This window comes from Echinops telfairi, unplaced genomic scaffold, assembly GCF_000313985.2.
Source record: "Echinops telfairi isolate 266 unplaced genomic scaffold, ASM31398v2 ScPeMD7_443;HRSCAF=831, whole genome shotgun sequence".
Classification (NCBI taxonomy): domain Eukaryota; kingdom Metazoa; phylum Chordata; class Mammalia; order Afrosoricida; family Tenrecidae; genus Echinops; species Echinops telfairi.
Window position 1 is genome coordinate 69,955,987 of NW_022104341.1, and position 26,690 is coordinate 69,982,676.

Consider the following 26,690-nt stretch of genomic DNA (forward strand, 5'->3'; position numbering starts at 1 on the left):
GGCGGCGTTTTGCTTGTGCAAGAGCATTCTGAGTAGCAAGGACCATGCACACAAAAGCACCTACAGAGCTCGCTGTCCAGAGGCTGCTCCGACAGTGAGAATCGACTAACGTGCTAGGTACCAGCTTTCATGCGTTGAGAAGGAAAATCTCTATGTCAACTCTGCGCTCTTTCCACCAAGCCCTGTCGAGACCGACTGGGTCACGTCTGTAATTGCAGGAAGGTGGACTTTGAAAATACAGATTCGCCATGGCTGTATTTCTTACTCAGACGTGTGCTCGGTCGTCTGCTTGTGCTGGAAACATATTGCAGGGGTTTTCACAGTCCATTGGCAACAGCTCCTGCCTCCCGAGACCCTGGGCGTATAAACCATAGATACCGTCATCATTAAACTCATAAATCCATGTCATTTGCACGTCACACACCTCATCCTCATTCATCATCCCTTCCACTTGCAGAACAGCCACCCGTTTGATGATTTTGAAGAACGGTTTGCTGCGGCCACCCCGGTAAGGCTGAGGGCCCTGTCTGTTTAACTCTTTCACATCATTCTCCCATCGTTCATTTCATGCTCATGTGTCATGCCTTGTGGTTACAGAACAGAACCCGACTGGTGGACTATGGGGAGCTCCTTGAGACGGTAAAGGTAAGGCCTGCAGGCACCTGTGCAGTGGTGGTGCTCCAGCCAGAGTGTGCAGCTCCCAGGGGCACCAGATGCCTGTTCTTCCCCTGGGCCCCTCTGATATGTGACTGCTCCTGTGGACACTGCAGGGGGTGGGGTGGGTGGGGTGGAGCTGCAGAGAGAGCAGATCATACGAGCATGAGTCCCCGTGCATGCATGCGAGAGGAAGCGTGTGCTCCAGAGAAAAGGTGGCCACTCTTGCTTTCACCCAACAAACACTCCTCGGGCCCTTGGCATGAACCAGGCATACTGGTCCATGCGGCGGGTATGAGAGGGCTTAGTGGAGTTCAAGGAAAGATGGACTGAAAGTGTAGCATGGGACGAGATGGAATGGGATGAGGTACAGCTGGGTAGCCTCGTGTAGCTGTCACAATATGCTCGGAATTCAGACACAGTGGGGAGCGGAGCAGGTCAGACTTTCATTCAGTGTGTACATGCCCTTTATATGGATAGACTGGTTTTCAGCCAAGGTTTGTTCATATTAGTTGACTCACAGGTTGGCAAATATTATGACACCCTCCCAGAAATGCAAAGTGTTTGGGGTGCCTCGAGGACAATAGTGGGAGTTTGGTGATGCAATGGTTAAAGCTACTGCAAACCAAACAGATAGCCATCTGAACTACCCATCCCTCCAAGGGGGAAAGATGTGGGCAGTCTGCGTCCATTACGATCTAGAGCCTCGGAAACCGTATCGGGCCGGTCTCCTCGGTCCTAAAGGGTCATCACGAGTCAAAATGGAATCAGCAGGAAGAGCGTGGCTGCAAATTAGATTCACCTGGACAGCTTTTGCAAGGCTAGGCTGTGCTCAGGCCTCGGTGGGGGTTTTGAAGGTTTTCAGGGTACTGGTAGTACTTCCTTGAAGGGAAGAATCACAGAGACAGGAGAATCACAGTGGGATGGGGATGTTGGCAAAAACACTTCCCCGGGGAAGAAGAATGCCTGCTCGTTCATGTCCTGAAGGAGGCACAGAAAGGGCACGAAGGGAAGGAAAAAGCGTTCTGAAGAAAGAGGAGGAGCACGTGCTAAGGTCCTGCGGAGGCGGCTGCTTTCTTAATCTCCTGTACGTCACTCCTTGATAGCCCTGCATTGACGGTGCGGGTAGTCTGCAGATCTGCGAAACAGTCACCTCGAGAGGCTGGGGATGGGCCTTACTGACCTTGACAGGCTCTGCCCATGACCCAGTAGCCGATGCACACAGCAGGGTGCCCATCCATTTTCTAAATGGCACAGAGGAGGTGGGTCTATGAGAGGGTGTTGTGGGGGTCAACCCATGACATCTCCGCCTACACCCATGAGGCCTACAGAATTTCTCCAACAGAGGGGCCTAGGAGATAGGCTCAGTGTCCAGAATTCTGCATATTTGGAGGCAACGGTCAATTGTTCCTAGGAAAGAATGGCTGAGGGGGTGGAGGCAGGCCTGATGGTGACACGGAGGGGCTTCCCCTTCAATCTCTACATGACCTCCCATCAATCTCTACGTGACCTTCCCCTTCAATCTCTACATGACCTCTACATCACCTTCCCCGGTGTGGACAGTTCTCAATGTCCCTCTCTTTCTCCTGAAAAATGCCCTTGGACCTAAAGACAGAAAGAAAAAAAACCACGCCTACAGCTGCATCTCTCTTCAGCCAAAGACTTGTGACATGTCACTAGTGAAAGGCATGCCTGTGAAGTCTTTTGGATGGATGTGCACGGTGGTATCCCTTGGCTCTGGTTATAGAATATCGTGGAGCTGGGTTCTCATCCCTTAGGAAGACTAAGATTTTGGACGGTGCCCTGTCAATAAACAGGATGCTTGCTAGCCTCTGGGTCAAGTCTCAGGTTCTCTGAGCTGACCAGTCATTGCCAAGTCACCTCCATGCTCAGCATCAGTCAGTCCATGTGCAAAGTATTGACACCAGCAGGACTACCTGGGTGGCCATCCTCTTGGACTCCCAGAGTATTCGCCATGATGGTCATGTATTATAACATGTGTTGGCAACTATATAGTGTTTTACAAGTATGAATTGTTAGTCTTCCCTCTTTAGGGCTTTGCCGTGGTTAATTAGAATAATACTATCTGAGGGAACATGGTTTATTAGGTTACAAATACAAGGACTGGGGTTAACACGAGGAGAGGGAGGGGTGCGCACTGTGGAAGTCGATATGACTCCAGATTCTCTATCACATATGGTTATTAGAATTATTTTTAATTTTATGGCCTAGGAATCCCCCTTTTTCTATAAAATTTAATTAACTCAGGAAAACCCAATGGAATGAAATAGCAATCTATGTTTTATATGTGATTTTATACGTGATTTTTTTCTTTTGTTTAATCCTTGAGTGAAAACCATCCAGCAGGAGAAAAGTCTTTATCTCAAGAATGAAGGTTATGTTAAAAGTTGTGCTTAAGGAGAAAATTAGCCAATAAATTATATTTATGATGTTAGTAAAAGCGTACCATGAGTTCAACGCATTTGAAATGTAAATTGTATGACTTAATTATGAAGTTCATTTTAATATTTTCCTAACACTGGAAATAGTTGCGGGCCATTTAAAACGTGTGGAGTTCTAATCGGCAGGAAGCCCTGAAGCAGAATTTGCTCTGATTAGCTAGAAGTATTCCTTTTATGAATTTGGGAGAGGCTTAAAATGACTGGTGGGTATGCTTCCACCGAGGCCATCATCCTGAAAAAGAAGTCGTGTCACCTGAGAAAAGCCTGGCTTTTCTCCAAAGAGGAAGACCCTTGACAAGGTGGCATGACAGAGTGGTTGCAGCAGTAGGTTCAAACGCAGCCACACTTGTGAGGATGACGCGGGGCCGGGCATTGTTGCATTCTGTTGTACAGAGCGCCCCTGGGAGGTAGAGCCAACTCAAGGGCACATGCCACCATCCCCACCGCCCAAAGGCTGACCCGCCTGTTCTCTGTCACTGGGTCCCTGCACTCTTATCAAAGGCAGATAGCAAGTTGGTAATGGCAGAAATAAAACAGGAACTAGCCTATCAGGCCCACGGTAGCTTTGTCCTTGTCCACCCCACCAGCACACTAATGCCCCCAGCTGCGTATTTACACTTCCACCTTCCTGTGCTGCAGACCCTGGGTGGTGCAGACAGTTAAGCACTCCACTCAGAAGGTTGGTGGCGTGAAGCACTTAGAGGCACCTCAGAAGAAAGGACTGGCAGTTGGCTTCTGCAAGGTCCCACCTTTGAAAGCCTCATGGAGCAGGTCTACCCTACAAGCAGGTGTCCCCTGTTTGAGTCAGAATCAACGTGGCAGCTGCCGATTGGGGGCTGGTTGATGTTGTTTAACCTGCGCCGCTGTTCCAAGCATCTATCCTTTGGCTGCTATAGGTCTCATCTGCTTGGATTGCCCCACCTCTTCTCTGGTTCCTGGCTAACTCTCTGCCAGGATTTAGCCATCTGCTTTAGAAAAGCCTCATGGAACCTCTCTCCCCAGAGCAGACTGGGCCCCTCCTTTGAAGTGCTCTCACCGCGACTCACAGAGAGCTCAGCTCCCAGTCCTGCCTCATGACAGTGAACTGATCTCTCACAAGGGATCTCCCAGGAGCCCTGGTGGCACAGTGGGTTAAGCCTGGGCCTACTAACTGCTAAGCCAATGGTCCAGGGAGCTGTTTGCTCCCATCAAGGTGCACAGCCTGGGAAATGGTGGCTCTGGTGGCATAGTGGTTACAAGTTGAGCTACTGACCACATGGTCCCCAGTTCAAAGCCATCAGCCAGCTCTGAGGGAGAAAGATAAAGCTTTCTATTCCTATAAAGAGTTACAGTCATGGAAAACCCCTATGGGGCAGTTCTACCCTGTCCTATGGGGTCTCCGTCAGTCAGAACTGACTGGAAGGAAGGGAGTTTGGGGTTTGGCTTGACTTTTGAGTCAGAGTCAGTGTGATGGCACTAGACTGGGTGGGCTCTTTTGGTTTAGTTTATCATTTGGTCTTGAGGAGACATGGTGTTGTAACGGGTGGCATGTTGGGCAAGAGCAGCAGTTCAAAACCACCAGCTGCTCTGCAGGAGAAAAGTGAGGCTTTCTACTCCCATAAAGAATTACAATCTCAGAACCTACAAGGGCAGTTCTACCCTGTTCTGTATGGTCACTATGAGTCTGAATCAACTAATGACAGTGAGGTGGTTTTTTTTGTTGGTTTGTTTTAATTTTTAACCTCGGGAGCCCTGGGGGTGGATGAGCTAATTGCATCAGTGCTAACTGAAAGATGAGCTGTTCAATCCACCAGCAGCTCTGTGGGAAAAAAACGCTACTCCCATGAGGATCCCAGCCTCGGAAACCTGGGGGCACTTCCGGTCTGTCCTGTGCAGTGACTATGAGTCAGCATGGACCCAACAGCACAAACCACTGGTAGTCTAATGTCAAAGAAAGTCCTGCCATTAGTTTTGTCCTTTCTGATCTCCATTCCGTAGCCAAGGAACCTGCAGCTCTGAGTAGTTGCAGCCCCACACGACAGTTGGAGGTGGTAGAGCCCCAGTGTATGCCCTTTATAGCACCTCAAGGTCACACACTTGGCAGTGGGAAAGTGCGTGGTTTATTGCGGTCCAGCCATGACCTGGGAAAAGCAAGCATGCAGGGACCCTGTGGGGGCAGGACAGACTCACCTTGTGCTTTCTATTCAGTGATGCTTTCCTGGCCCCCCTCCCCTACTGCAAACTCGCATTATCAATCTGAAGGTGAAGACAGAATGGTTTTCCCTCGGTGGATGGGTTTGCATAATGCACAGGATTGTAGATTTCTCGCAGAATGTCAGGCCATTGGGCTCCTGCCATAGACTCCCCACTGTCTCTGAAGCTGGTAGTGTATGCAGATTAATTTCTAAGTGTACCTTAAAGGAGTTCGTCAGCCACTCTCTTATGATGGATGGGGCTCGAGATGATCCAGTGTCTGCAGTGATGGAGTTCCTAGGAGTGATTAATAGTGGATATGCTAGACTGACTTTTGATGCTGTTGCTGGTGTTAAATAGTATGTGTTGCTTCTGCCCTGCCCCCACCGACTTGTTTTCTCTAAAGATGGGCTCTTTCAGGAGCAACCAGTTGACTGCAGGCTCCACCTGCAAGCTCTCCAGCCTTGGACTATATGTCCTTGTAAACCTCTGAGACACAATAAAGGTGGGGGTGATAAGTCCTGCCTCTCAGGGTTAGTGGCATTGGGAACATTGACAGAGTAATGACCCTGAAGTCATGCCTGGCAGTCCGGAGCACACGGTGGCATTTGGGATGTGCCGATGCACGGGTGACAGAGATGCAGATGATGGGACTGCTCTCCAGGCCTCTGTCGCTGTCTCCTGGGGCGCTGCTGGCATTGGGTGGTGCATGAGTGCGAAGCGCTCCCATTGTTGCGCAGGAAAGAGGATAATGGACAGACCTCCCTGACTCTGCCTGGAAGATCAACCAGATGCACTGGAGGGAGAAGGGAATCTAGTCCAGTCTGCTTTGTTGCCTTTGGAATCGTGAGGCAGAGCGATAGCCACCTGGGGGTCATCATTTGGATGGGAACATTTTTCCTCCTCGTCATCCAATTGTTAATGACGGGCCCAGCAATACCTTCTGGTCCACTTCTCATGGTCATATGGTTCTCTTTTTGTCTTTTCAGGCTGTGACCCAATTAGAACTTTTTGGGGACATGTCCACCCCTCCTGATATAACCTCTCCCCCTGTAAGTATGCTGTCCCTTCTGCACTCTGCCCGCCACCCCCTCTGGCCACCCCTGCTCCATGTTCTTGTAGTGGAGAGATCCTGGACTCTCACCCAAGTGGTCAGCTAGCAAATGTCACCTCTGAGACTTACACACTGTGGGTGCAGCAACCCCCAGCCTCAATTCTTTTGACCACGAAAGCAAAGAGCAGGCTCTATGGTATCCATGCCTCTGTTACGAGAAACAAACGAGAACCAGGCATTCAGCGATGATCAGGGCGTTTCCTGGTTGTTTGCTAAAGAGCCCTGGATAAGCTGTGGTCTAGTTGGAAATAAAGGGGGGCGGGGATGCAACATGACAAGAAACAGGATGAGGTATTTGTCACCATCTGCCCAGAGCCTGGGACCCAGTAAGCAGGTGGGCAGTCCCGTCACGGAAGAGTCTTCTCCCTTGTCCCTGTCTGCTCTGTGCACATCCTTCTTACCTTCTTTCCTCTCCTCTTACCTTCCTCCCTTCCAACAAGCCCCTCCCTTCCCAGACCATGACCTGGTCCCACCCAGCTACTCTGGAAACATTGGTTTCCGGACCACAGTTCAGAGCCTCAGGCAGCACCTCAATCCCAGGGAATAAGGGGCAGAGTTTGCAAGAAGCCCTGAGTTGACCAGGAAAAGAAGAAAAGAGCAATAACCCCAGTGGCAAATAGCATCCCAATGCTTTGAGAGCTGGACGCATTCAAAGGCAACTCAGCAGCCACTGCAAAGAAAAGAGACCCGGCCAGCCCCTCCCTGCCCCTCCTCGGAGGTGGGCAGAGAGCAGTCAGCTGCAGCTGCACCCGCTGAAACTGCAAGGAAGGGGCAGCTCCTCTGGGCATTGGGCGATTGTGCAAGCTCAGGGATGGCGCTATGGTTCACTGGCAAGATGCGCCTCAGAGAGAAAAGGCTGTAACCTTACCACTGAGGACAGATGGCACGAAACCCTGCTTCCCACAATGGCCACCAGGGAATCCAGACACAGCTGCCCTGTTCCCAGCACCTGATGCCCAAAGCAGCTGTGAGGGAGGGGCTGCAGCTTCTGTCCCCAGGGAAGCTGCGCGCTTCTGTGGAGTCTCACGCTCTCCTCCACTCTTAGGCAATCTCTGGGGACATCTTCTCATGTCATCCCCCTCATTTTAGAGATGAGCAAACTGAGTCCCAGCAAAGACACATGGTTCACTCAAGGTCACATGGGGGGAAAGAGACCAGCGCTGACTTGTGTTTAAAAGTGCTTAACACAGCAGCTTATGGCTGTATTTCTGGCCCTGAACCCAAGCACAGCTCAAATGAGTATTTAATAATCCTGAGAACAATGCCGTCCATCCCACAAGCTGCTCGTCTAAAAATGGCCTTGTCTAATTGCCATGGTTTCCGGATTAATTGCTTGCCCCGTCTATTTCAAGGGTGGAAAAAAAAAAACAAGGATATTATGGTATGGAACAAACGTATTCACTGTCGGCAAAAGGCTCCTTTAAATAGGTAGGGACATTTAAAAAACAAAGTCATACTCATGGCTTTACTGCCGGACCCCTTGCCCTGGCCATCAGTGCATATGGTAGATCTTTCTGGAGTTGCAGGACAAGCCGGGAACTGTGGGGTTTTCAGCTGGGTAGGCATCATTTGTTGTTGTTGTCATCCTCTTGAAAATATTTAGTCCTTTTTGCAAGTGAAAATGCAGGCAGATTTTTGGGAGGTTCCAGGACACTAGTGTGTATACTCCAGTTGCTAAACACAGTGTGTCCATTTAGTCAGCATGTGTTCCTTGGTCGTAGTTTAAGTGCCCTGAGCTGGGCACACAGTAGGTCCTAAGAGAAAGTATGTCCATTTGAATGGACCACCTCTCAAAGGCGAAAGTCAGGTATTAGGGGATCATTTGATGCTTTGAAAAACTCTCCAAGACGCATAAGCTAAATAGTCATGATCTTGGCCATAGTTTACTGAGCACGTACTAGAAGTCTAAACATGGCACAGAGTGGTTTAAATGCATGACCTCATTTAATCTTCACAGCAGCTTCAGCAGAGTAGGAACCCCCGCCTTTTGTGGAAATTAGGGGGCTTCAAGAGGTTCTTGGGGAAGATGGCAGAGAACAATCATGGAATTTTCCCACAAACAATGTGAAGCCCCTTGTATAGTGTGTTTAACTAGCCCAAGGTCTAAACACCGTATAAGTGGCCCGGACTATGACTCACTTCTTCAGTGCCGCTTTCCCCTGCTACTTCCCACCCTGGGCGACTGCTGAGCCAGGCCTGCCTCATGCATCCTTTGTCTTTCTCTGCCTGACAGACTCCTGCAACTCCAGGTGATGCCTTTATCCCATCTTCATCTCAGACCCTTCCGGCGAGTGCAGACATGTTCGGTTCTGTTTCTTTCGGCACTGCTGCTGTACCCTCAGGTAAGCCTGCTTTCGCCAACCCACTTCCATTTCTTTGGTTCCCACTCTTCAAGAGAGAGGAATGGTTGAGCCTGCTGCCAGAGGGCACCAAAACACCCGGGGAACCTCCAATCTCTCCTTCCGAGTCTTGGGGTGACACTGGGAAGCTTTCAGTGGTTGTCCAAAGGTCTGGTGCACTGCTGGTGGGAATGCAGCCCTCCTCCGGAGAGTTCAGGATTCCAGGCTACTTGGGCATGCCACATTAGGGAGCTTGGCACATTTACAGTCTGCCTACAAATCCACACATGTCCGTTTGCTCCTTCCACCTCATCCCATGGAGGGGAAGGCAGCAACCTGGGATGTGGATGGGAGGCAGCTCTTCACAGACCTCGGAAACCTTGATGCATAGAAGGCACCTGCTATTTGATGCCAACCCAAGAAGGGAGGCTTACAAGGGGGAACCCTAAGGGAATGAGAGCAAACCGCTAACAGTGAATTGGGAAGGGACTGGGATGGGGGCGTGGTGATGTACCATTTATTCTGTTTTCCAACTATTCTTTGAAACATGTCTATGCCCTGTACAATAGAGGAAAGAATCTATACTACAACAGCATTTCAGGTGAGTTGGAATTCAGTGGAATGCCCAATGCCTTCCCTTGCTTCCAAGGCAGTAAAGCTGTTCGGGTAGCTGGGTCGGTCACTCTTGACTTGAAGTCACCAAAGGGAGTGTTAAACCCACAAGCAAGTCCATTACTGTCAAGATGCCTTTGGCTCACAGCAACCCGTGGGTTACAGCGTGACCTGCCCCATGGCTTCTCTGTAATCTTTCTGTGGCAACACTGGATGTGTCCCAGTGGCCAGCCTTTAGGCCGAAAGCCAAGAAAGACCTTTTACACCACCCAGGGACTCAAGGGGTGTTTGTCCTGCTTTTTATACACAAAAGAGCCTAAAAGAGTTTTCTTCTTCTTTTTTCTTTAACCACCTATTTGAAATCTGTAGTATCATCTTTCTCTATTCTATTTTTATAAATGGTAAATAGAGTTTGAATCTTTTAGAATACAAATGTTCTTGCACTTTTTTCTATAAATAATTGCTTTTAATTACATAGTATCAGAAGCAAATTCTTGCCACCAAAACATAAACCTTGCTTTTATTCAAAGTAAATTAAAAATTTATATCCTGCCCTGAAATAGTTATAGTTATTCCTTCTGAGCCAAAGGATCATTTTGAAGTTTCAGAAGGAACAGAGCTCAGCAGCCCCCGGCTCTCACTTACCATTTAAACTCTGTAGGGAGCCGAAACATTCAGTTAATCGCGAGGGTTCCCAATTGAATTTGTTTTCCCCATCTCTAAAACGGAATGGTAGTAATGACTAATTTCCCTTACCTCAAAGATTAAGATCTCCTTGGGAATTGTGTAATAGTATTATAGTTTCACGTAAGAACAACTATTTTTTCATCAGAAATGCACTATCCTTCTCTGCTCTTCGTTTGTGTTTAGAATACCCATGCTTTCTATTAATGAATAAAAAAAGTGCTAGAGTAACTCATGAGTTCTCCAGGTACTGAACTTAAACAATTCACAACTGTGTTGAATTTCATGAATATTCACCGAGGGTCTGTCACGTCTCAGGACCCGTTCTAAATGCTTGTAGCCCATCAGAGGCAGCGACAGATGGAGACTCTTACCTGCAGAGAGGTCTTGTGAAGAGGGCAGTCAGCATAACCATATGTAACTTTTGTTACCTATAACAAGATGTAAGGCCCTAGTGTGGCCAGAGGACTCTTTCGAGGTGAGGATGGCAGCACCTGTGTTCTATACGTTGGACATGTTGGAGAAGTCCCTGGAGAAGGAGAGCATGCTCAGTGAGGTCGATGAACCGGGACAAGGAGAAAGACCCTCAAGGGGATGGGTGGACACAGTGGCTGCCACTGTGGACACGGGCGTAGGAACACTTGTGAGGATGGCACAGGACTGGGCAGTGTTTTGTTCTGTGGTTTCGGCCGCGATGGGTTGGAACCGACCCTACAGCATCCAACAACCACAACTTCAGCAATGCACTGGAGAGTGAGGGAAACTGGTGGCCATCCAGCCCACAGTGACGCCACGGGTGGCAATAGACCTGAGCTACTGCTCTCGTTTGGGTTTTCCGTGGCTGGCTTTTAAGAAGTAGATCATCAGCCTTCTTTTTGAGTTATCTCTGGGTGGAATTGAACTTCCAGTCTTTCAATGCAACTCACTTCACCTAGTCGAGTCTAACTCAAGCGACCCTGTAAGACAGAGTAGAATCCCCCTGTCAGTTTCTGAGACTGTAATTCTTGATGGGAGTAGACAGCCTCATCTTTCTCCCCTGGAGTAGCTGGTTGTTCTGAACCATTGACCTTGTAGTTAGAAGCCCAGGGGGTAACCCACTACACCACCAGGGCTTTTGTATTCCAGTGCGGTAACAGGGTGGGCACCGTTTGCACCACCCTGGGCGCACTCTGGCGATGGGTGAGTAATATGGGAAACAGCAAAGGTAGAGAAGAGCATAGGGATTTGAGGTTCAGGCAGATGGTGAGCATGGGAGCCAGGTGTGCTCGGTGGTCGGGGGCTCAAGGAGGGATGTGATGGGAGGGGAGTAGAAAAGGCCAGCAGGGAGCCAGCCTGGTGGCAAGCTGCAGAGTATCCCACAATGTGGAATGGCTTCACCTTCAAGTCAGTAATTTCCTTTTCAATAAATGAGAGCAGGGATAAGGTAACATCTTGCATCTCTCCCAGTCCTCAAATGTGACTCAATTTTCCTAAAGACCTGCCTGTGCCAGGCACAGCACTGGCCTGGACCTCGTCCTCCACCTGTGCCAGGTATGAGCCTTGACGGGCCCAGTTTCAGTCTTGCGACGTGTTCAGCCCTTTCCAAAGCTATTAGGCAATTACCCCTTTGTCTCCAGACTTGGTTTCCTCAGCTGTTCAACCAGTGGGCAGATTCCTGCCAAGGTCTCCATCCTCAAGGCATAAGGCTAACACTCATGCACATCCACTTAGCTTTGCTTTCTCGATCCATTTAAATGTTGCTGCTGAACAAAACCAGACTCCTGTGGGTGATGAGCAGCTATCTGCTTATTCCCTGCCCTAACTGGCCTGAGAAATCTCTACACCTCTTATGTCTCCTTCTACCTGTCACTTAGGGGCCAGGTCTTGATAAAGAAACTGGGGAATGCACTGGGCTAGGCAGTACAATGGACCCGCTTCTGTGGGCCTTTGAATCTGATAGACAGCATTAGAATCTTGGCTCCATCGTGTTTTAATAAGTTGTTGACTCCCTGGAAATTTACTTAACCTGACAGAGCCAGATCCCCTTGCTCTATATAACTGAGTGGGAAATCAGACTTCCCTTACAACACTATCATGAGGGTTAAATGAGAAAATAAAGTTAAGTGCCTTGAAAAATGCCGTTGCCTCTTAGACACTTGGTGTGGAAACTGCTGCTGTTACCATGATGCCTCAAAATATCTGACATTGAAGGAAAGCGGGCCTGTCCTACCTTTGTTTTCTTAGAATTAAAAAAAAGTTTAGGTCTTTGGCCTCTTGACAATTGTGTTAGGCTGGGTTCTCTAGAGAAACCAAACCATCTCTAGATACAGCGTACACAGTTGTAGAAATAGGTAAATCCAGTCTGATTCAAGTCAGTGTAGTCTGCCGACACCTCTTAAGGTCAGCAGGTGATGCCACAGGAGATCAAGGGACCAGACAGGATGACGAAGCAGAGAGCACAGGCTGGTAGATGCAATAAGTCTGAAGTGGGCCAAATGAATCCGCTGTCTACAGTAGTCCTCTGGCAGCTCCTGGGATCAGCAGGGGATGCAACCGGAGATGGAAGAACTAGCCCTGGCAGAAGGTGAAGTGCCAAAGGATTTGACTCGCCTTGCTCTCTCTCTCCAATCTCTCTCTCTCTCTCTCTCTCTCTCTCTCTCTCTCTCTCTCTCTCTCTCTCTCTCTCTCTCTCTCTCTCTCTCTCTCTCTCTTCTCTCCTCTCAACTCTCTCCTCTCTCTTACACAAAAAGGCTTATGACACCAATGTGTCATCAGGCTTTTGGATAGGTTGAGCTCTGCCCTTACCCTTACCCAGGGGAGTCTAACCAACTAATCCCTAACCCTCACAACAGAGGAGGTCTGGGTTGTAGGGAGGACGTGCAAGCGTGAAGCCAGGTTCTATCCTCGACCAGCTGCAGCTAAATCTCCATGGAGCCGCAGGGATCTGATCTAGAACCCCCCTATCGAATGGGAACAATAGATCATCTCCTTCCTGGAGCTGTTCAACCAAATCAGTTGCCATCCGGTCAATCCAACTCCCAAGAGGCCTGTGTGCGTCCGAGTAGCCGTGTGCACTCTCCAGTTGTCAGTGGCCGGGTTGCCGGGCATGGATGGCCAATCCTTTCTTCTAAGTCGCTTCTGGGTCAGCTCAGACCTCCAGCCTTTGAAGTAGTGCCTGAGAACACGGACCGATCAACTCTCCTCAGGAATTCCCATAGTGTTTGCTGCGCGTTCTAGCAGACCCTGCGCTCTGTCACTGAAAAACTAGACGACAGTGGTAGGCTGTGTCCCCCTGGGGCTACCTCTCATATCCAAGTACCGATGAAAGAGAGAATGGGACCAGCCGCCCCGGAGGCTGGTTGCCAGGCTCCACTGCAGTCGAGTGTAAACTCCACTTCGACAGAGGTTTGACTGTTTTGTTCTTTGCTGCGTCTCCAGGATGAAAACAATGCCTGATAACCAGTAGGGTTGGGTTTGAATCAATCAAGCAATCAAATGAGATAGGGTAGGTAGCAGGGACCACATAGCTTCAGTGTAAATATTAGAAAGGAGAGGAGTGCTGTCGTTTGAAGTGTTTTTTCGTAGATCTAGGTCTGCTTCCTCCTCCTTTTCTCTCAAAGAATGCAGGCAGTCCCCAGATGCTAGCATTGGTTACAAATTACAACTCGGCACACTTAAAGCACGAAAACTCACTGCCAGGCCGTCACACGGGTGCATTCTCCCGGCAAGGGGAGCTCTGACGGCTCTGAACTCCTGGCACCAACAGATGCTCCCTGGCCCCCCGCCCTCTGCTGGGGAGCATTAATGAGTAAACGGTTAATAAGCTGTTAAGTGGCTGTAGTGACAGCCACCAAGTGGCTCCCCTCGTCGGATGATTTCACAGCCCTGCCACAGAGATGTCTCCTCAGGACACCCACGACGCCACTAGGTTGAGAGCCTGAGCTCAGAGGTCACGGGCCAAGGGAGAAGCCAGACTGTCAGGACCCCTCCTTCCCAGGAAAAGACGATGAGCCCCACACGCCCCTCACCCCCAATATGATACTCAATTACCCTGTGCTGCCTCTCTTTCTTGTGAGTGTTGTACTTTGGTCTGGAGCAGATGGCATGAAGCCAGAGAGACATGCTAATAACTCTCTCCAGAAAAGTGTGCACAGCCCATCTGTTAGTTCTAGTGAGCGAGCGAGTAAGAGAGAGAGGGAAGGAGGAGGGAAGGGGTGGGGGGAAGAAACCTGTCCCCAATAGGAGAGATCAGAGCACTTGTGGGATTCAAGGCTTCACTGTGCACTTGGAGAAAGACAGTGCAGCCATTTCTTTGAGTCCATTTTGACTCCCGGAGACCCCCGGTGTCCGAACGGACCTGTACTCCAGAGAGTTGTCAGTGGCTGATTTTTCAGGAAATAGTTTGCCAGGGCGCTCTCCCAAGGTGCCACTAGGTGGACTTGAACCTCCAGCCTTTCCATTATTAGCCAAGTGTGTGAAATGTTTGCCCTATCTGAACAGCACCACCACCAACAAAAACCACACTATACCACCACCACCACCCAAAATCCCAAGACAGGAAACCCAAACCCGTCGCCGTCAAGTCTGTTCCAGCTCGCGGGGTGCCCAGCGTTAGAGAGGGAACCGTGTCCTGGGCTTTTCTTGGCTCTCCTTGTGGTGGAAGTAGAGCATCAGGCCTCTCTTCTGAGAGCACTGGGTGGGCTTAAACTGACAACTTTATGCTCGTACCAGCTCACTGCCAAGGAGGTGATTCTGACTCAGAGCGACCCTGTAGGACAGGGTAGAACTATCCCTGTGAGTTTCTGAGCCTGCAACTCTTTACAGGGGGAGCAAGCCTCATCTTTTTCCCATAGCAGCTGGTAGTTTTGAACTGATGACCTTGCCGTTAGCAGCCCAAACGTAAATCATTGCCTCAAAAGTTTTCCAATCACCCTCTAGTGGGCAGTATCACTTCCACTGAAAACCACTAAGCCTCACCAAAGCAAAACCAGAAACCAAACCAAGCTCACTGCCATTGACTCACAGGGACCATGTAGGACAGGGTACAATTGCCCCTATGAGTTTCCAAGATTTTAACTCCTCCTCTTGGGAGTAGAATGCCCCATCTTTCTCACTTGAAGCGGCTGGTGGTTGACTGTGGACTTTGTGGATTGCATGCAGCAAAGCAGAAAGAAGAGCAAAGTTGGTGAATCGGTTATTGTCCGGGTCAGGTCACTGGATCGTTAGGAGAGGTGAGGCAAACTCAGCCCGAGGTTTCAATGCGAGTGACCATCAATGCCTCCTTGCCTGTCTCAGTCCAGCGCAGTTGAGCCAAGGCGAGGTTGGAGGGCAGTTCTGTTTCGTTTGCTGATCCCTCTGCCTTATTGCATAAAAGCCTCTGACACTGCCAGGGGCATCATCAGGGAGCCATACGTCCTGTCTCTGCCCTGCTGAGGCCTCGCCTCAGAACAGGGTGGCCGTGAGCCACAAGATGGACACCTCGCAAGGACATGGCCTGCCTTTGAGTGTCAGCTTGTCAGTCTAACACGAGAAGTTGCTGCCCTTGGATCCCAAGGGTTGAAAGGATTTGAGAAGCCACAGGCTGAGCACAGGCAAGTCACCAGAGTGGTTGGCGTGACTCGTGATAGAATCAGGGCCATAGCACCTCCCGTCATCCCTTGACTAATTTGCATCCTCGCTCCTCTTTGTTCTGGTCTCACTGTAACTGCACCTGCAGAATCCTTCGGAGGACCATAAAGGTGCTTATTTGGGGCTGTCTGGCAGAGCTAGCACCCCCACCCTCTGTTCCGTGGCCCGGCCATTGTTTCCCAGAGCCCACTCACTGCACATGCAAGTCCCCAGAGCGCCCCGAGGGAAGGATGGCATTGGTGAGGAGGTGACCTTGGACAAACGCTGACCCTACCTTCTTGCCAACTGTATGACCCTGAGCTAGTGCTTTTCCTCTCTGAGCACCAATTTGTTCATCCCCCAAAACTGGATCACGGCTGCTCTGCGGGGATTTTCGTGATACCAAGCACCTAATACTACACCTGGCACTTGGTAGGTTTTAGCTAAGTGGAAATTAGTAGGGTAAGCACTGGGCTGCTCAACTCAAGGTCAGTGGTTCAAACCCACCAGCCTCTCCATGACGAGGCTACCTGTTACTGTACAGCTTTCTAATCTCAAACTCCGCATAGGGCCCCTAGGAGTCAGGACCCGCTTGATGGCCAAGGGTTTGGTTTTATTCTAGCACATCTCTCATCTGAAAGCAGTGATACAGCCAACCATTTTCATAGTCGTGGACTATGTGCCCACCCTAGAGTAATGCTGTGCCCACCCTATACCACCGTATGAGGTGCCCTTCCAGGCACAGAACTCAATATCTGAAATACGTCAGGTTGGTTAACCCTCAGACCAACCCAATGAGATCGGAGATGTTTTATGCCCACTTCAGAGATAAGGAAACCAGTGCCTTAGATGTTAAAAATCTCTCCCTACGTTACATAAATAACACGTTGGAAGTTCCGTTTGGGCCTCTAAAACAAAACACAAAACCCACTGCATTGGACTAATTGCTACTCAGAGTGACCCTATGTAGATAAGGTTTCTGAAGCAGTCGGTCTTTATGGAAACAGTTAGCCTCGTTTTCTCTCTAGGAATGGCTAGTGGGTTTGAACTGCCAACCTTATGGTTAGCAATCCAATGCTTACTCAACAGCAACCCCAGGGTTCCTTAACTTTGGCCTTTACAATTTCAAAATTCTGACTCCCCCTCACTTTGCACACTCCCTCACTGCTAAGGAGAAAAAAAATACTACAACCTAGCTTTGTAACAAAGAGCCTAAATCTTAGAAACATGAATCCCCTGAGCCCAGCATGAAGGAGAGGGAAAATTCAAACTCACGGCTGCCTGGTTCCCTGCCCTGCGGCTCTTTCCGCTGAGCACCCGTTGACGGAGGAGCTTTTCACGGTTGTGACTGTTGTCAGGTGCCATTGAGTCAGTGCCAACTCATGATGAAGCACAGCCAGCCCTTCACCTGCCTCACAATCGTTCCTGTGCTTGAGCCTGTTGTTGCAACCTTCATGACAGTCCATCTCTTTGAGGCTCTCTCTTGTACACTGACCCCCTACTTAACAACTGTAGAAAGATCAACACATCCCCTGGGTATCTGAAGGGGTTGCGTTCTCACTACATTGTAGTTACTGCCTGTGAAGCATTCCCTAAGAGAGGATCTCTCCTACCCATTATCCTGCCCCAAACCATCTAGAATTGCTCTTGCTTTGGCCTGGTGCCCTACCCAGCCTTCCTTAGTTCCCTCCATCTCCCTGCTGCCAGCTTGACCTTTATTTCTGTCTGACCTGTCCTCTGTTCTCCACCCTCTAGAGCAGGGCTGTGTCTGCCAAGGGCCATTTGGGTATTGATAAGATCATCTGTGGGCCAAAGGGGTCAAACAGTTAATTGACTCACCGCTAGTGTATTGGAGGAACCCAGGTGGCATAGTGATTACTCTTGGGCAGTTAATGGCAAGGCCTGCAGTTCAAAACCACCAGCAGTTCAGCAGGAGAAAGACGGAGCTTTCTGCTCCCATGAAGACTGACAGGCTCAGAAACTCAGGGGCATTTCTACCCTTTCCTGTAGGGTCACTAGGAGTCAGCTTCGACTCGATGGCAGTGAGTTTTGTGGTGCTGGCTCTTTGTGTGGGGGGTGATGGCGGGAATGGCTCCTCTTGGTTCAGGCATTTACTGTTAGCTGGTGTCTGACCCCTCAGCCCCAAGGACTGGATATTCCCCTTAGAAGGTAGACCTCATGAAGGCAGGAGCGTTTGTGTCACTCACCATTATACCCTTGGTCCCTAGCACACAGACCAGCATGGTACATTTTGCCTAGTCCCGTGACTCATTCTTTTCCAGGATGCCTGACTCTTCATTTTCGCTTCCAGGTTATGTTGCAATGGGCGCCGTCCTCCCATCCTTCTGGGGCCAGCAGCCCCTCGTCCAACAGCAGATCGCCATGGGTGCTCAGCCACCAGTCGCTCAGGTGATGCCGGGGGCTCAGCCCATCGCTTGGGGCCAGCCGGGGCTCTTCCCTGCCACTCAGCAGCCCTGGCCAGCTGTTGCCGGGCAGTTCCCGCCAGCCGCCTTCATGCCCACGCCAACTGTTATGCCTTTGCCAGCCGCCATGTTCCAAGGCCCCCTGACCCCCCTTGCAACTGTCCCAGCCACGAGTGACTCCGCCAGGTCCAGTCCGCAGGCCGACAAGGCCAGACAGAAAATGGGGAAGGAAATATTTAAGGATTTCCAGATGGCCCAGCCTCCACCCGTGCCGTCCCGCAAACCCGACCAGCCCTCCCTCACCTGCACCTCAGAGGCCTTCTCCAGTTACTTCAGCAAAGTCGGGGTGGCACAGGATACGGATGACTGTGATGACTTCGACATTTCCCAGTTGAATTTGACCCCTGTGACTTCTACCACGCCGTCGACCAACTCACGTGAGTTGCCCTTCATTTGGGATATAAAACCCAAAGCATGTGATACCTGGGGTCCAGAGTCCTAAAACTCCCCTCAGTTATATCCAACTGCTGCTGCTGCTGCTGATACAACAACTACCAGCTGCCACTGAGTCCACTCCAACCCCGGCTGCGTAGGAGTAGAACTGTGCTCTGTAGGGTTTGCAGTAGCTGTTTTGGGGGGAGTCGATTGCCACCTCTCTTTCAGTGCCTCTGGGTAGATTCAGACCTGTACACGCTTGGGCTGCAGCTGAGTGTGTTCACTGCCCCATTACTGATGGTCATCACTATTGGTCACTGCTGCGAACAGCACCAGCCATTAGGTACTGATCATGACACACGTCTCTTCCATGAGCTTGATATGTACTATTTTAATACGCCTAACCTTGCTTCTGACCAGTTTTTTCAGATCTCCTTTATAGATCATGAAGTTCAAAGACAATAGACAAGGTGGTAGCAGTGAATAGAGCTGTTAATTCTGTTAATAGCAGAACAGGCTGTTGAGTTTCCTTCCAGCAGGCTGCCCTGCCTCGTAAGCTTTTACATGTTTGATCATTCATACATTCCCTAATCCACAAAGATGCACCGATTTGAATACGGCTTACTGACACTGAAACAATGATGAATATACACGCTAAAATTTACAAGAGAAATGATGAGAAACTTAATTCAAGAAATACCTTAGGACAGAGGTATAGTAGTCATAAAGTTCTAGACTACTGCAAAGTTGAAGCTAGATTCTGGCTTCAAGCTTCTATTAATCAATAAAGGGGAAAATGGGATCACAAAAATTTGTAATTAGAAATTAATTACACACTAGATTTTTACCTGTGTACAAGTCATTTTTATTTCATTAGCCCTGTCCAATGCTAAAGAGTCCCTTGGTGGCATAAAGGGTAAAGTACTCAATGACTGGTTGAGACGTTGAGGGTTCAAATCTACCCAGAGGGCCCACAAAAGGAAGACCTTATGATCGACTTCCCCAAATCACAGCCATTGAAACCCCTCAGAAGTGCTGGTTTCTGCTCTGATGCACACGAGGGTGCTATGAACTGGAATAGACTCACGAGTCCCTGGTTTATATCTCAGGCTGAGGGTTACTCCATGAATTTATGATACAGAACCTGAGTTTAGTACTAAGCTGCTATTACCTCACGCCGTTTCAAGGGTGAGGCCCACCACTGTCATGTCATCACACCCAGCGCTTGGTGCAGAGTCCTGGACCACGATTCTAGTCCTGAAACCCTTCCCCCACGCTGTGTCCCTCAGCAAGCGTGTGACTTGCCAAGGCTCCTTGTGTCCTCAGGAAAATAAGCGAATGTGCTTGGATGAGCCGGGTCCCTACTTCCAGTTCTGGCATTCAGTGATTCTACCCTAAATCATGCTTCTACCACCAGCTGCCTGGGAAGCAGTCACACAGCAGCCAAATTAGAATCCACGGACCCTTACGTGTGTGTGCGCGCGCGTTTGGTGGACGCGATTGCGGCCTGCACCTTGACAATTGATAAGGGGAAACAAAAAGGCCCTTGGTACGATGCGTTCTGTGTTTTCATTACTGTCACAGTGGACACGGATCGCTGCATGGCCAATACTGTGAACTGTCAAAAAGGGAGGGGGCGGAGGGGACCCTTCATGTTAACACAATTCGATTGTGTCATTTCAGCCAGGTTTGGAATGCTCTTCTGAAAAGGAATGCCTTCCTGTATGTAAACAACCTTCCTTCCCCCTGGCCTCATCATCTACATAGCGGGGCATCTCTGGGCGCGCTAACGCACAGAGAGCGCCAATGGAGACGAATGAACTTGTAGAGTGAGGTGCTGGTGAAATGACAGCCGTGCATGCATAAGCAAGCTTCTTGTAAAGGACGAGCGTTTGCCACCCAATGAGTTTGTGTGCAGCTCCAAATGAAAGGGGAAGCGCAAGCTCTTTGAGGACAGGGAAGCACATCTTAATCATGCCTGTCCCTTGCTATCAAGTCGATTCCAGCTGGCAGCCAGTCCTACACCTCTCAAAATGCTAGCCAGGGACTGCACACCTGCAGGCAATGGGGAAAGCACATTACGAGCGGAGTGAACTTGCAAAGGCCACTCGGTGTTTAGATCACGGTTTCAAAATACTTTTGACACGCTGGACATTTTGGATCAGCTATTTTTTTCCCTTCCTTCCGGGTATGTCCCTTGCATTGTAGAAGGTTTCGTGTCGAACCGTCCCTCTTACTCAGTAGATGCCAGTAGCTCAGCCCCACCCACGGAGGGGTGACAACCAAAACAGCCTCCAAATGTCCCCTGGGAGGGAAATCTCCCCCAGAGTGAGAATACGGAGGAAGCGTAGAAAGGTTAAGGCATGCTCAGAAACAAACTCACTTGTTGCATTTCCTAATGAGTTCATTAAAAATATATTTCTATAGGAGCAATGTACTTATCAGAACTGGCAGCGCAGCAGGGGTGCTCAGCCTTTGGCAAGCAATACACCCACTGCCATCAAGTCCAGCCTAACTCGGAGAGGCCCTGTGTCAGGTTTCAAGGTGCTCAGTCTTTATGGGAACAGGCAGTCTCACCCTTTCCTGTACAGGAGAAGGTGGTGGGTTTGAATGGCAGCCCGTGCAGTTGGGAGCCCAGTACCTCCCTGCCAGGGCCACTGGGGTTCCTTTTAATACACAAGACGCTTAAGATTGCAAACACAACTCAAAATGCAATTCACTGCCATCACCGTTGGGTTTCTGAGTCTGTGAATCTCTACAGAAGCAGACAGCCTCAGGTTTTCTTCCAGGTGGCTGGTGCGGTCAAAGGGCTGGCTTTGTGGACAGCCGCCCGGCAGGCATTCCAGTCCATGAGCAAGGACTCTGCGGCTGCCCTCTATTAAACACCTGTGTTTTCAAATAGCTTGTCTCATTTCAATCCAGTGCTTGGGCACTGAGCCGCTAACCACAAGGCTGGGAGGTCAAAACCATCAGCTGCTTCTTGGGGAAAAGATGAGTCTTTCTCCTCCTGTGAAGACTTGTGGTCTCAGAAACCCACAGGTGCAGTTCCATCCTGTCCTATACCCTGCCTCAGTCACTCCTAGCGACTCGATGGCAGTGAGACCTGGTTAAAGGCAGTGCCGCCTTCTCATAGCTGTGCAAGAGCAATGAGCAAGCTGCTTCGCCCCTCAGAGCTGCAGTGTTTTCATGGGAAGAACACATGTATGTGCACACACATACACACTCACAGATACATACGCACATGCTCACGATGTGTGGCAGCATGCGTTATGCTAGACAACATCGTGAACTATGAGGAGCGGTGCCGCGCACAGTGTCTCTCTGCTTGGCACAAGGTAAATCATGTCATTACTTTAAAAGTGAGTTCACTGGGATCAAAGGTGGGCATCAAGCTCGATGGTGGTAAGCCACTGTCTGTTAAGCACTCAGATGACCTGCATTCTGAAAAGTCAGGCAGAGAGACCCTAGTGATGGCATTTGAAATTCCACTACAAAGCCACGCCAGACTCCCTTCTCGCTTGGAACTGAACCAAGGACTGTGTTTTCAATACCAAATTAGAGACGAGTGAGGCTTGACTTGTTGCCTATGACCCACTTGCTACAAATCTCTGCAACAAAGGAGAAGAGGGGCAATTGGATAGTCAGTAGACCAAACTCCAAACCCACCTTCCTGCCATTGAGTTCATTCTGACTCGTGCAAACTCGTAGGACAGTGTAGCTAGAACCCACCCTGGGAGGTTCTGAGGCTGTAAATCTGTGCAGGAGTAGAAACCTTTATTTTTCTCTCTCAACGCAGCAAACCCATAGCTATATACTTTGAAAAATGAAGGACCAGCTGTGGAGCTATGGTCTGCCGCCTCTGACTTCAAAGCTCACTCACACAGTCCAAGGCTAGAGTCCAATGGGCAAAGGTCTAAGGCACTTGTTCTGCAGTGGGGGGTTGCTTAACGAGTGTCTGCCATGTCCAGATTCTATTAGAACTTCTGTTATGTGCAGAATGTCTGTGATGAATGTCCAGATTCAAAACCTGGCCCCTACCCATCACTAGCTAGGTGGTTCACTTAGCAGCCTCCACTTTCCTTCTTGATGACGATTAGAGGTAGTATCTGAGACTTCTCTAACAGTGCCTAACACCTAGAAGGCACTCAACAATGGCTGTTGTTGCCCTCTGATCGATGTTCTCTTAGTGTACTCATCGGGTGACATGGGAGAGGAGGGAGAAAGTCAGAGAGCCCCCATGGCTCCCAAACTAGAGCAGGCATGAGACTCACTTGAAGGGCTTATAGAAGCAGCGTTTATCACTTGGAGGATGTACAAGGGGTTTCAAACGATTTAAGAGAAAATTCCCTTATTGTTCAATGTTCCTTGAAGCGCCCTTCCATATTACTAAAAAGTGGCTGTATGATGCTGAAGCTACTGCCCTGGGACCATCCCCTGCACAGCACAACCTTACTAAGGTCCGTCCATGAGATCAAGTGTGTGAGAGGATAAGACAGTTCTGTGCACAGCAGTGATGGAAATGTTCACTTGATTTATCTTGAGTTCGGAAAGGCAAGTCCTGCGACCGGACTCAGTCGGGTCCCTGAGGTGCTGGGGGAATACAAAGGGTGGCCGCATTTCATTGAAAGGGTCTTCTCCTCTTTCTTCTGCACGCTCTCTGTGTAGCTCCAACCCCAGCCCCCAGACAGAGCTCTCCATCCAAATCATCTGCATCCCATGCCAGCGATCCCACCACGGACGACATCTTCGAAGAGGGCTTTGAAAGTCCCAGCAAAAGCGAAGAGCAAGAAGCAGTAAGTGGCTACCTCATTGCTTCAGGCTTTCCCCCTCCCTAAATTACACCCGTCAGCTCTGAGAGGGACCGTGCATGCCACAATCTACACAGGCAAACAATGCCGACTCAGGTTTGAGAATTCCAGAGGAGCTGCTAACGGGGCTTTTGAGTCTCTGTTCACCCAAGTCCGCTGGAAACTGTTCTTTTTTTGAGTCGTTAACAACCCGTTCTTGCATCTCTGGGTGTAGCATGATCTCACTGGGGTCACCCCCATCCTTTTAAGATAACTGATTTATCCGCTGCATGAAACTATGCCCAACTGTCTTCTATTTTCAATTGCTGGAAAAAAAAGGTGTTATCTTCTTGTGTTCTAGCCTGATGGATCACAGGCCTCATCCAACAGCGACCCCTTTGGGGAGCCCAGTGGGGAGCCCAGTGGTGATAATATAAGTCCACAGGCCGGTAGCTAGATAGCACAGGTCTGGGTAGGTATCTGTCCTTGTTGTTCCCACCCCCACCCCCACCCTCATGCTTGCTCTTCCCGTCTGATGCCACATTCCCTACGTTTGCCCCATCCTTCCTTGCCTGAGCTCTCTGCCCAGTGTTTGTAGCATCTCTCTCTGCCTGGCGTCCGTCTTCCATCTCATTTTCCCTTGTGGATGCATGACCTTTGACATATGTTGGGAGGTAGGGCTGGAGGGGAGTGGTCATGTGATCTTATTAATTACACCATCCCAGTGGGATGCGGGGCTGGCCAACCCTTCCTGTACGTTCATGGAAACAGACATTCTGAGAGGCCTGGATCGGGCCGCCCTGATGATTTCTCAGTGAAACACCGTCCAGGTGCTGGAATGCTTTCATCGAAACGTCACTGCCTTTGCCTGTACTCAGCAGATCCAAAGAGGTCACCCATTAAACACAGCTGAGATGCCGAACTAAGAAGCGCCTCCCCGCCAGAAAAAGGCAAAAAAAAAGCCAGCCGGATTTGAAATAAGATGATGTGAGATAACCCAGGCCTCCTTGTCTCGGCCGGTGATGGTGCCCGCACCATTTCCACGCGGAAAGTGCAATTCCAAGTCCAAAGGCAAGCAGCTCTCACGTCCGAGGAGCTTCTGTGCTGCAGCCGTGCTGCAGCCGTGTGACTTGTCACCCCGGAGTCACTTCAGATTCCATCAGCAACTACTTTGTGAGAGGTGTACTTAGATTTGCTCGGCGTAGCTTTGGGCACTCGAATTTCAATACATCTGATTTGATGGAAAGAAAGAGGAGCTGATGAAGCCAACCTTCTCAGGAGACGGAAGTACACCTTGTTACCCAGACATGATCTCTAAGGTCACTCCTTGACAAATGTGTTCAATTTTCAAATACTTTCCTAGTTTTCTATAAATGTGTTGGCCTGACAAGCCAGACTCACGGAGCGGCTTTTCTTAGTCCATGCACAGTGTGGCCAGAACCATTAAAATGGTAAGTAGTTTTCACTGGTCATAAATGGGGTTCGGAGGCTGCCCCAGAAACAGGCTCAGCCCATGCATAAGTTACGGTGACAGTTCCTGAGAGCTAATATGCTGTTTGAAAGTGCATTTTGTTCATAGATTTTATGATTAAAGAACTTAACACACTGTATACTTGGCTACATTTTATATCAGGACAATGGCACATAATAATACATCATGCTGGTGAAAATTCAGTCTTGCAAAGCTATCTGGGGACCTGATGAATTAAAGGCAAAGTCAATGTTCCTGCAAAGAGAGGAGTTGGAGATTACGGGCAGGCTCCTTGGGACCATTCCCCTTGCGGTTTCCGTCTTCCTGCTGCTGTTGTATTTCCCATGCTCAGCCTTGCCTGGAGCAATCTGAGGCATGAACGGAGGGTGACAAGAGTCATTCATCAGGATAGCACCGGACATCATCCTAGAATTGAAGTTCTTGTAGAAAACAAAGATGACTTACGGCATTTGCAGATCAATGTATCAAGCCGTCCCCTTTATGAGCCTGTTCGGTTGAGCCAGTCATACAAGGTGAACTATTTCCAGGGACTTTAGCCTGTTCCACATTTGATGCCCAATCCAGGGCCCCAAACCACGGCCAAGTGGCAAATGGCTGTCACACGTGCAGTGGGAACAGCTCAGGATTTGGAACTTGAGTTTAAATTCTAACTAAGCTACTTACTATTCTGGTTTTTAGGGGAAGAACCCTAGTTTCACGGAGTCTTGGTTTCCCATCGTCCGTTATCCATTGTGTTGACGACAGTAGCATATTTTGAGTCTTTACACGGGGAAGGGCATTCAGCACTCAGCTTAGAATTCTTCTAGCATAAGATCGTCTGAGTTCAGATTCTAGCTCCACCGTGTATCATGTAGTTGACCCTGATGAGTTTTCATAATAATTCCCTCACTTATTATCTTCATTTGAAAAATTAGGGTCAATTGATAGTGCCTGTTGCATCGGGTAATTTTTCAGACTAACAGAGGTGATGTATGTGGAGTTCTTCTCATCATGTTCGGCATGTGATAATCACCCAGTAGATGTAGCTGCCACTGCCATTGCACCCTAAGCCATTATAATCCTGATAAATCACTACCAATGCCATCCTTCCCCCTTCCCTTTTACCATCACTGGCATCACCATCACCATCATCATCCGCGGCTCAGAAATGCTGACTTCCAACACTTTGAATTTTTGATGTTTCATCAAAATAAATCTTACCTTAACATTGGATTGGAGGCTTTGCTTTGTACATTTTAAAATTTCTCATATCATTAATTTCCCATCTGTCTTTTGAAAAGGGCTGTGGGCAGAAAAGGAGAACCGTATTTCTTCTGTCTTGATCCCATAGTCACAGTTGCGTGCTTACATTCACATGTACACCATAATAAGCACTTCCTAGTTCCCTGGGGATCCTGATTGTAATCCTTCCTGAGGCCATTTTCTCTCATTGGCAACGGAGCCCAGCAATTTCTCAACTCCCTATCAAACACTGCTTGCCACAGGCCAATGCCAGCCTAGCAGAAATCTCCCCTAAGACACCCATCAATGAGACCCTTCCATCAGCAGCAGCACAAGCCCCAAGTTATCTTTCTGTCTCCACCACATTCACCTGTCCACCCAGCTGGACCATTTCTAACTACAGTTCCTTAGTGCCTTTCTAGTGCTGGGTGAGAGATACCACGCAGAGGTGGTTAAGGCCATTGGGAAGCCAAGTTCCTCCCTTGTATTGTCCTTGCAGGCGTTATCACCAACTACTCTTTGTTAGAAATCCCTGCTCAATTCTGAGTAGGTAAGGGTGGCAGCTGTTGATAATTTCAAGCCATCTCACACTGCAGTCAGAGGAAATGCAAGAAATCCATGCAGGTGTGGAAGCTTCAAGACCCATCTCAGATAGCATTTCTGTTTTAGCAACAAAGAGAAATATCTTTAGTTATTTCCCTCCCCCCCC

The 26,690-nt window shown here is 49.3% G+C and overlaps 1 protein-coding gene across 2 annotated transcripts in view; it reads left to right on the forward strand.

Annotated features, from left to right (window-relative positions):
• The window catches only part of DAB1 (DAB adaptor protein 1), a 1,456,966-nt gene that overhangs the window by 1,417,302 nt on the left and 12,974 nt on the right, over positions 1 to 26,690 (forward strand). The window contains exons 12-17 of one of the 2 annotated variants that reach the window (XM_045291934.1): positions 458 to 508; positions 598 to 645; positions 6,278 to 6,340; positions 8,636 to 8,744; positions 17,935 to 18,483; positions 23,147 to 23,274. In XM_045291934.1, the coding sequence (XP_045147869.1) occupies positions 458 to 508; positions 598 to 645; positions 6,278 to 6,340; positions 8,636 to 8,744; positions 17,935 to 18,483; positions 23,147 to 23,274 (948 nt within the window). Of the gene's footprint in view, positions 1 to 457; positions 509 to 597; positions 646 to 6,277; positions 6,341 to 8,635; positions 8,745 to 17,934; positions 18,484 to 23,146; positions 23,275 to 23,629; positions 23,741 to 26,690 lie in introns of both variants that reach the window. The other variant, XM_004699390.4, reaches the window with a different exon arrangement.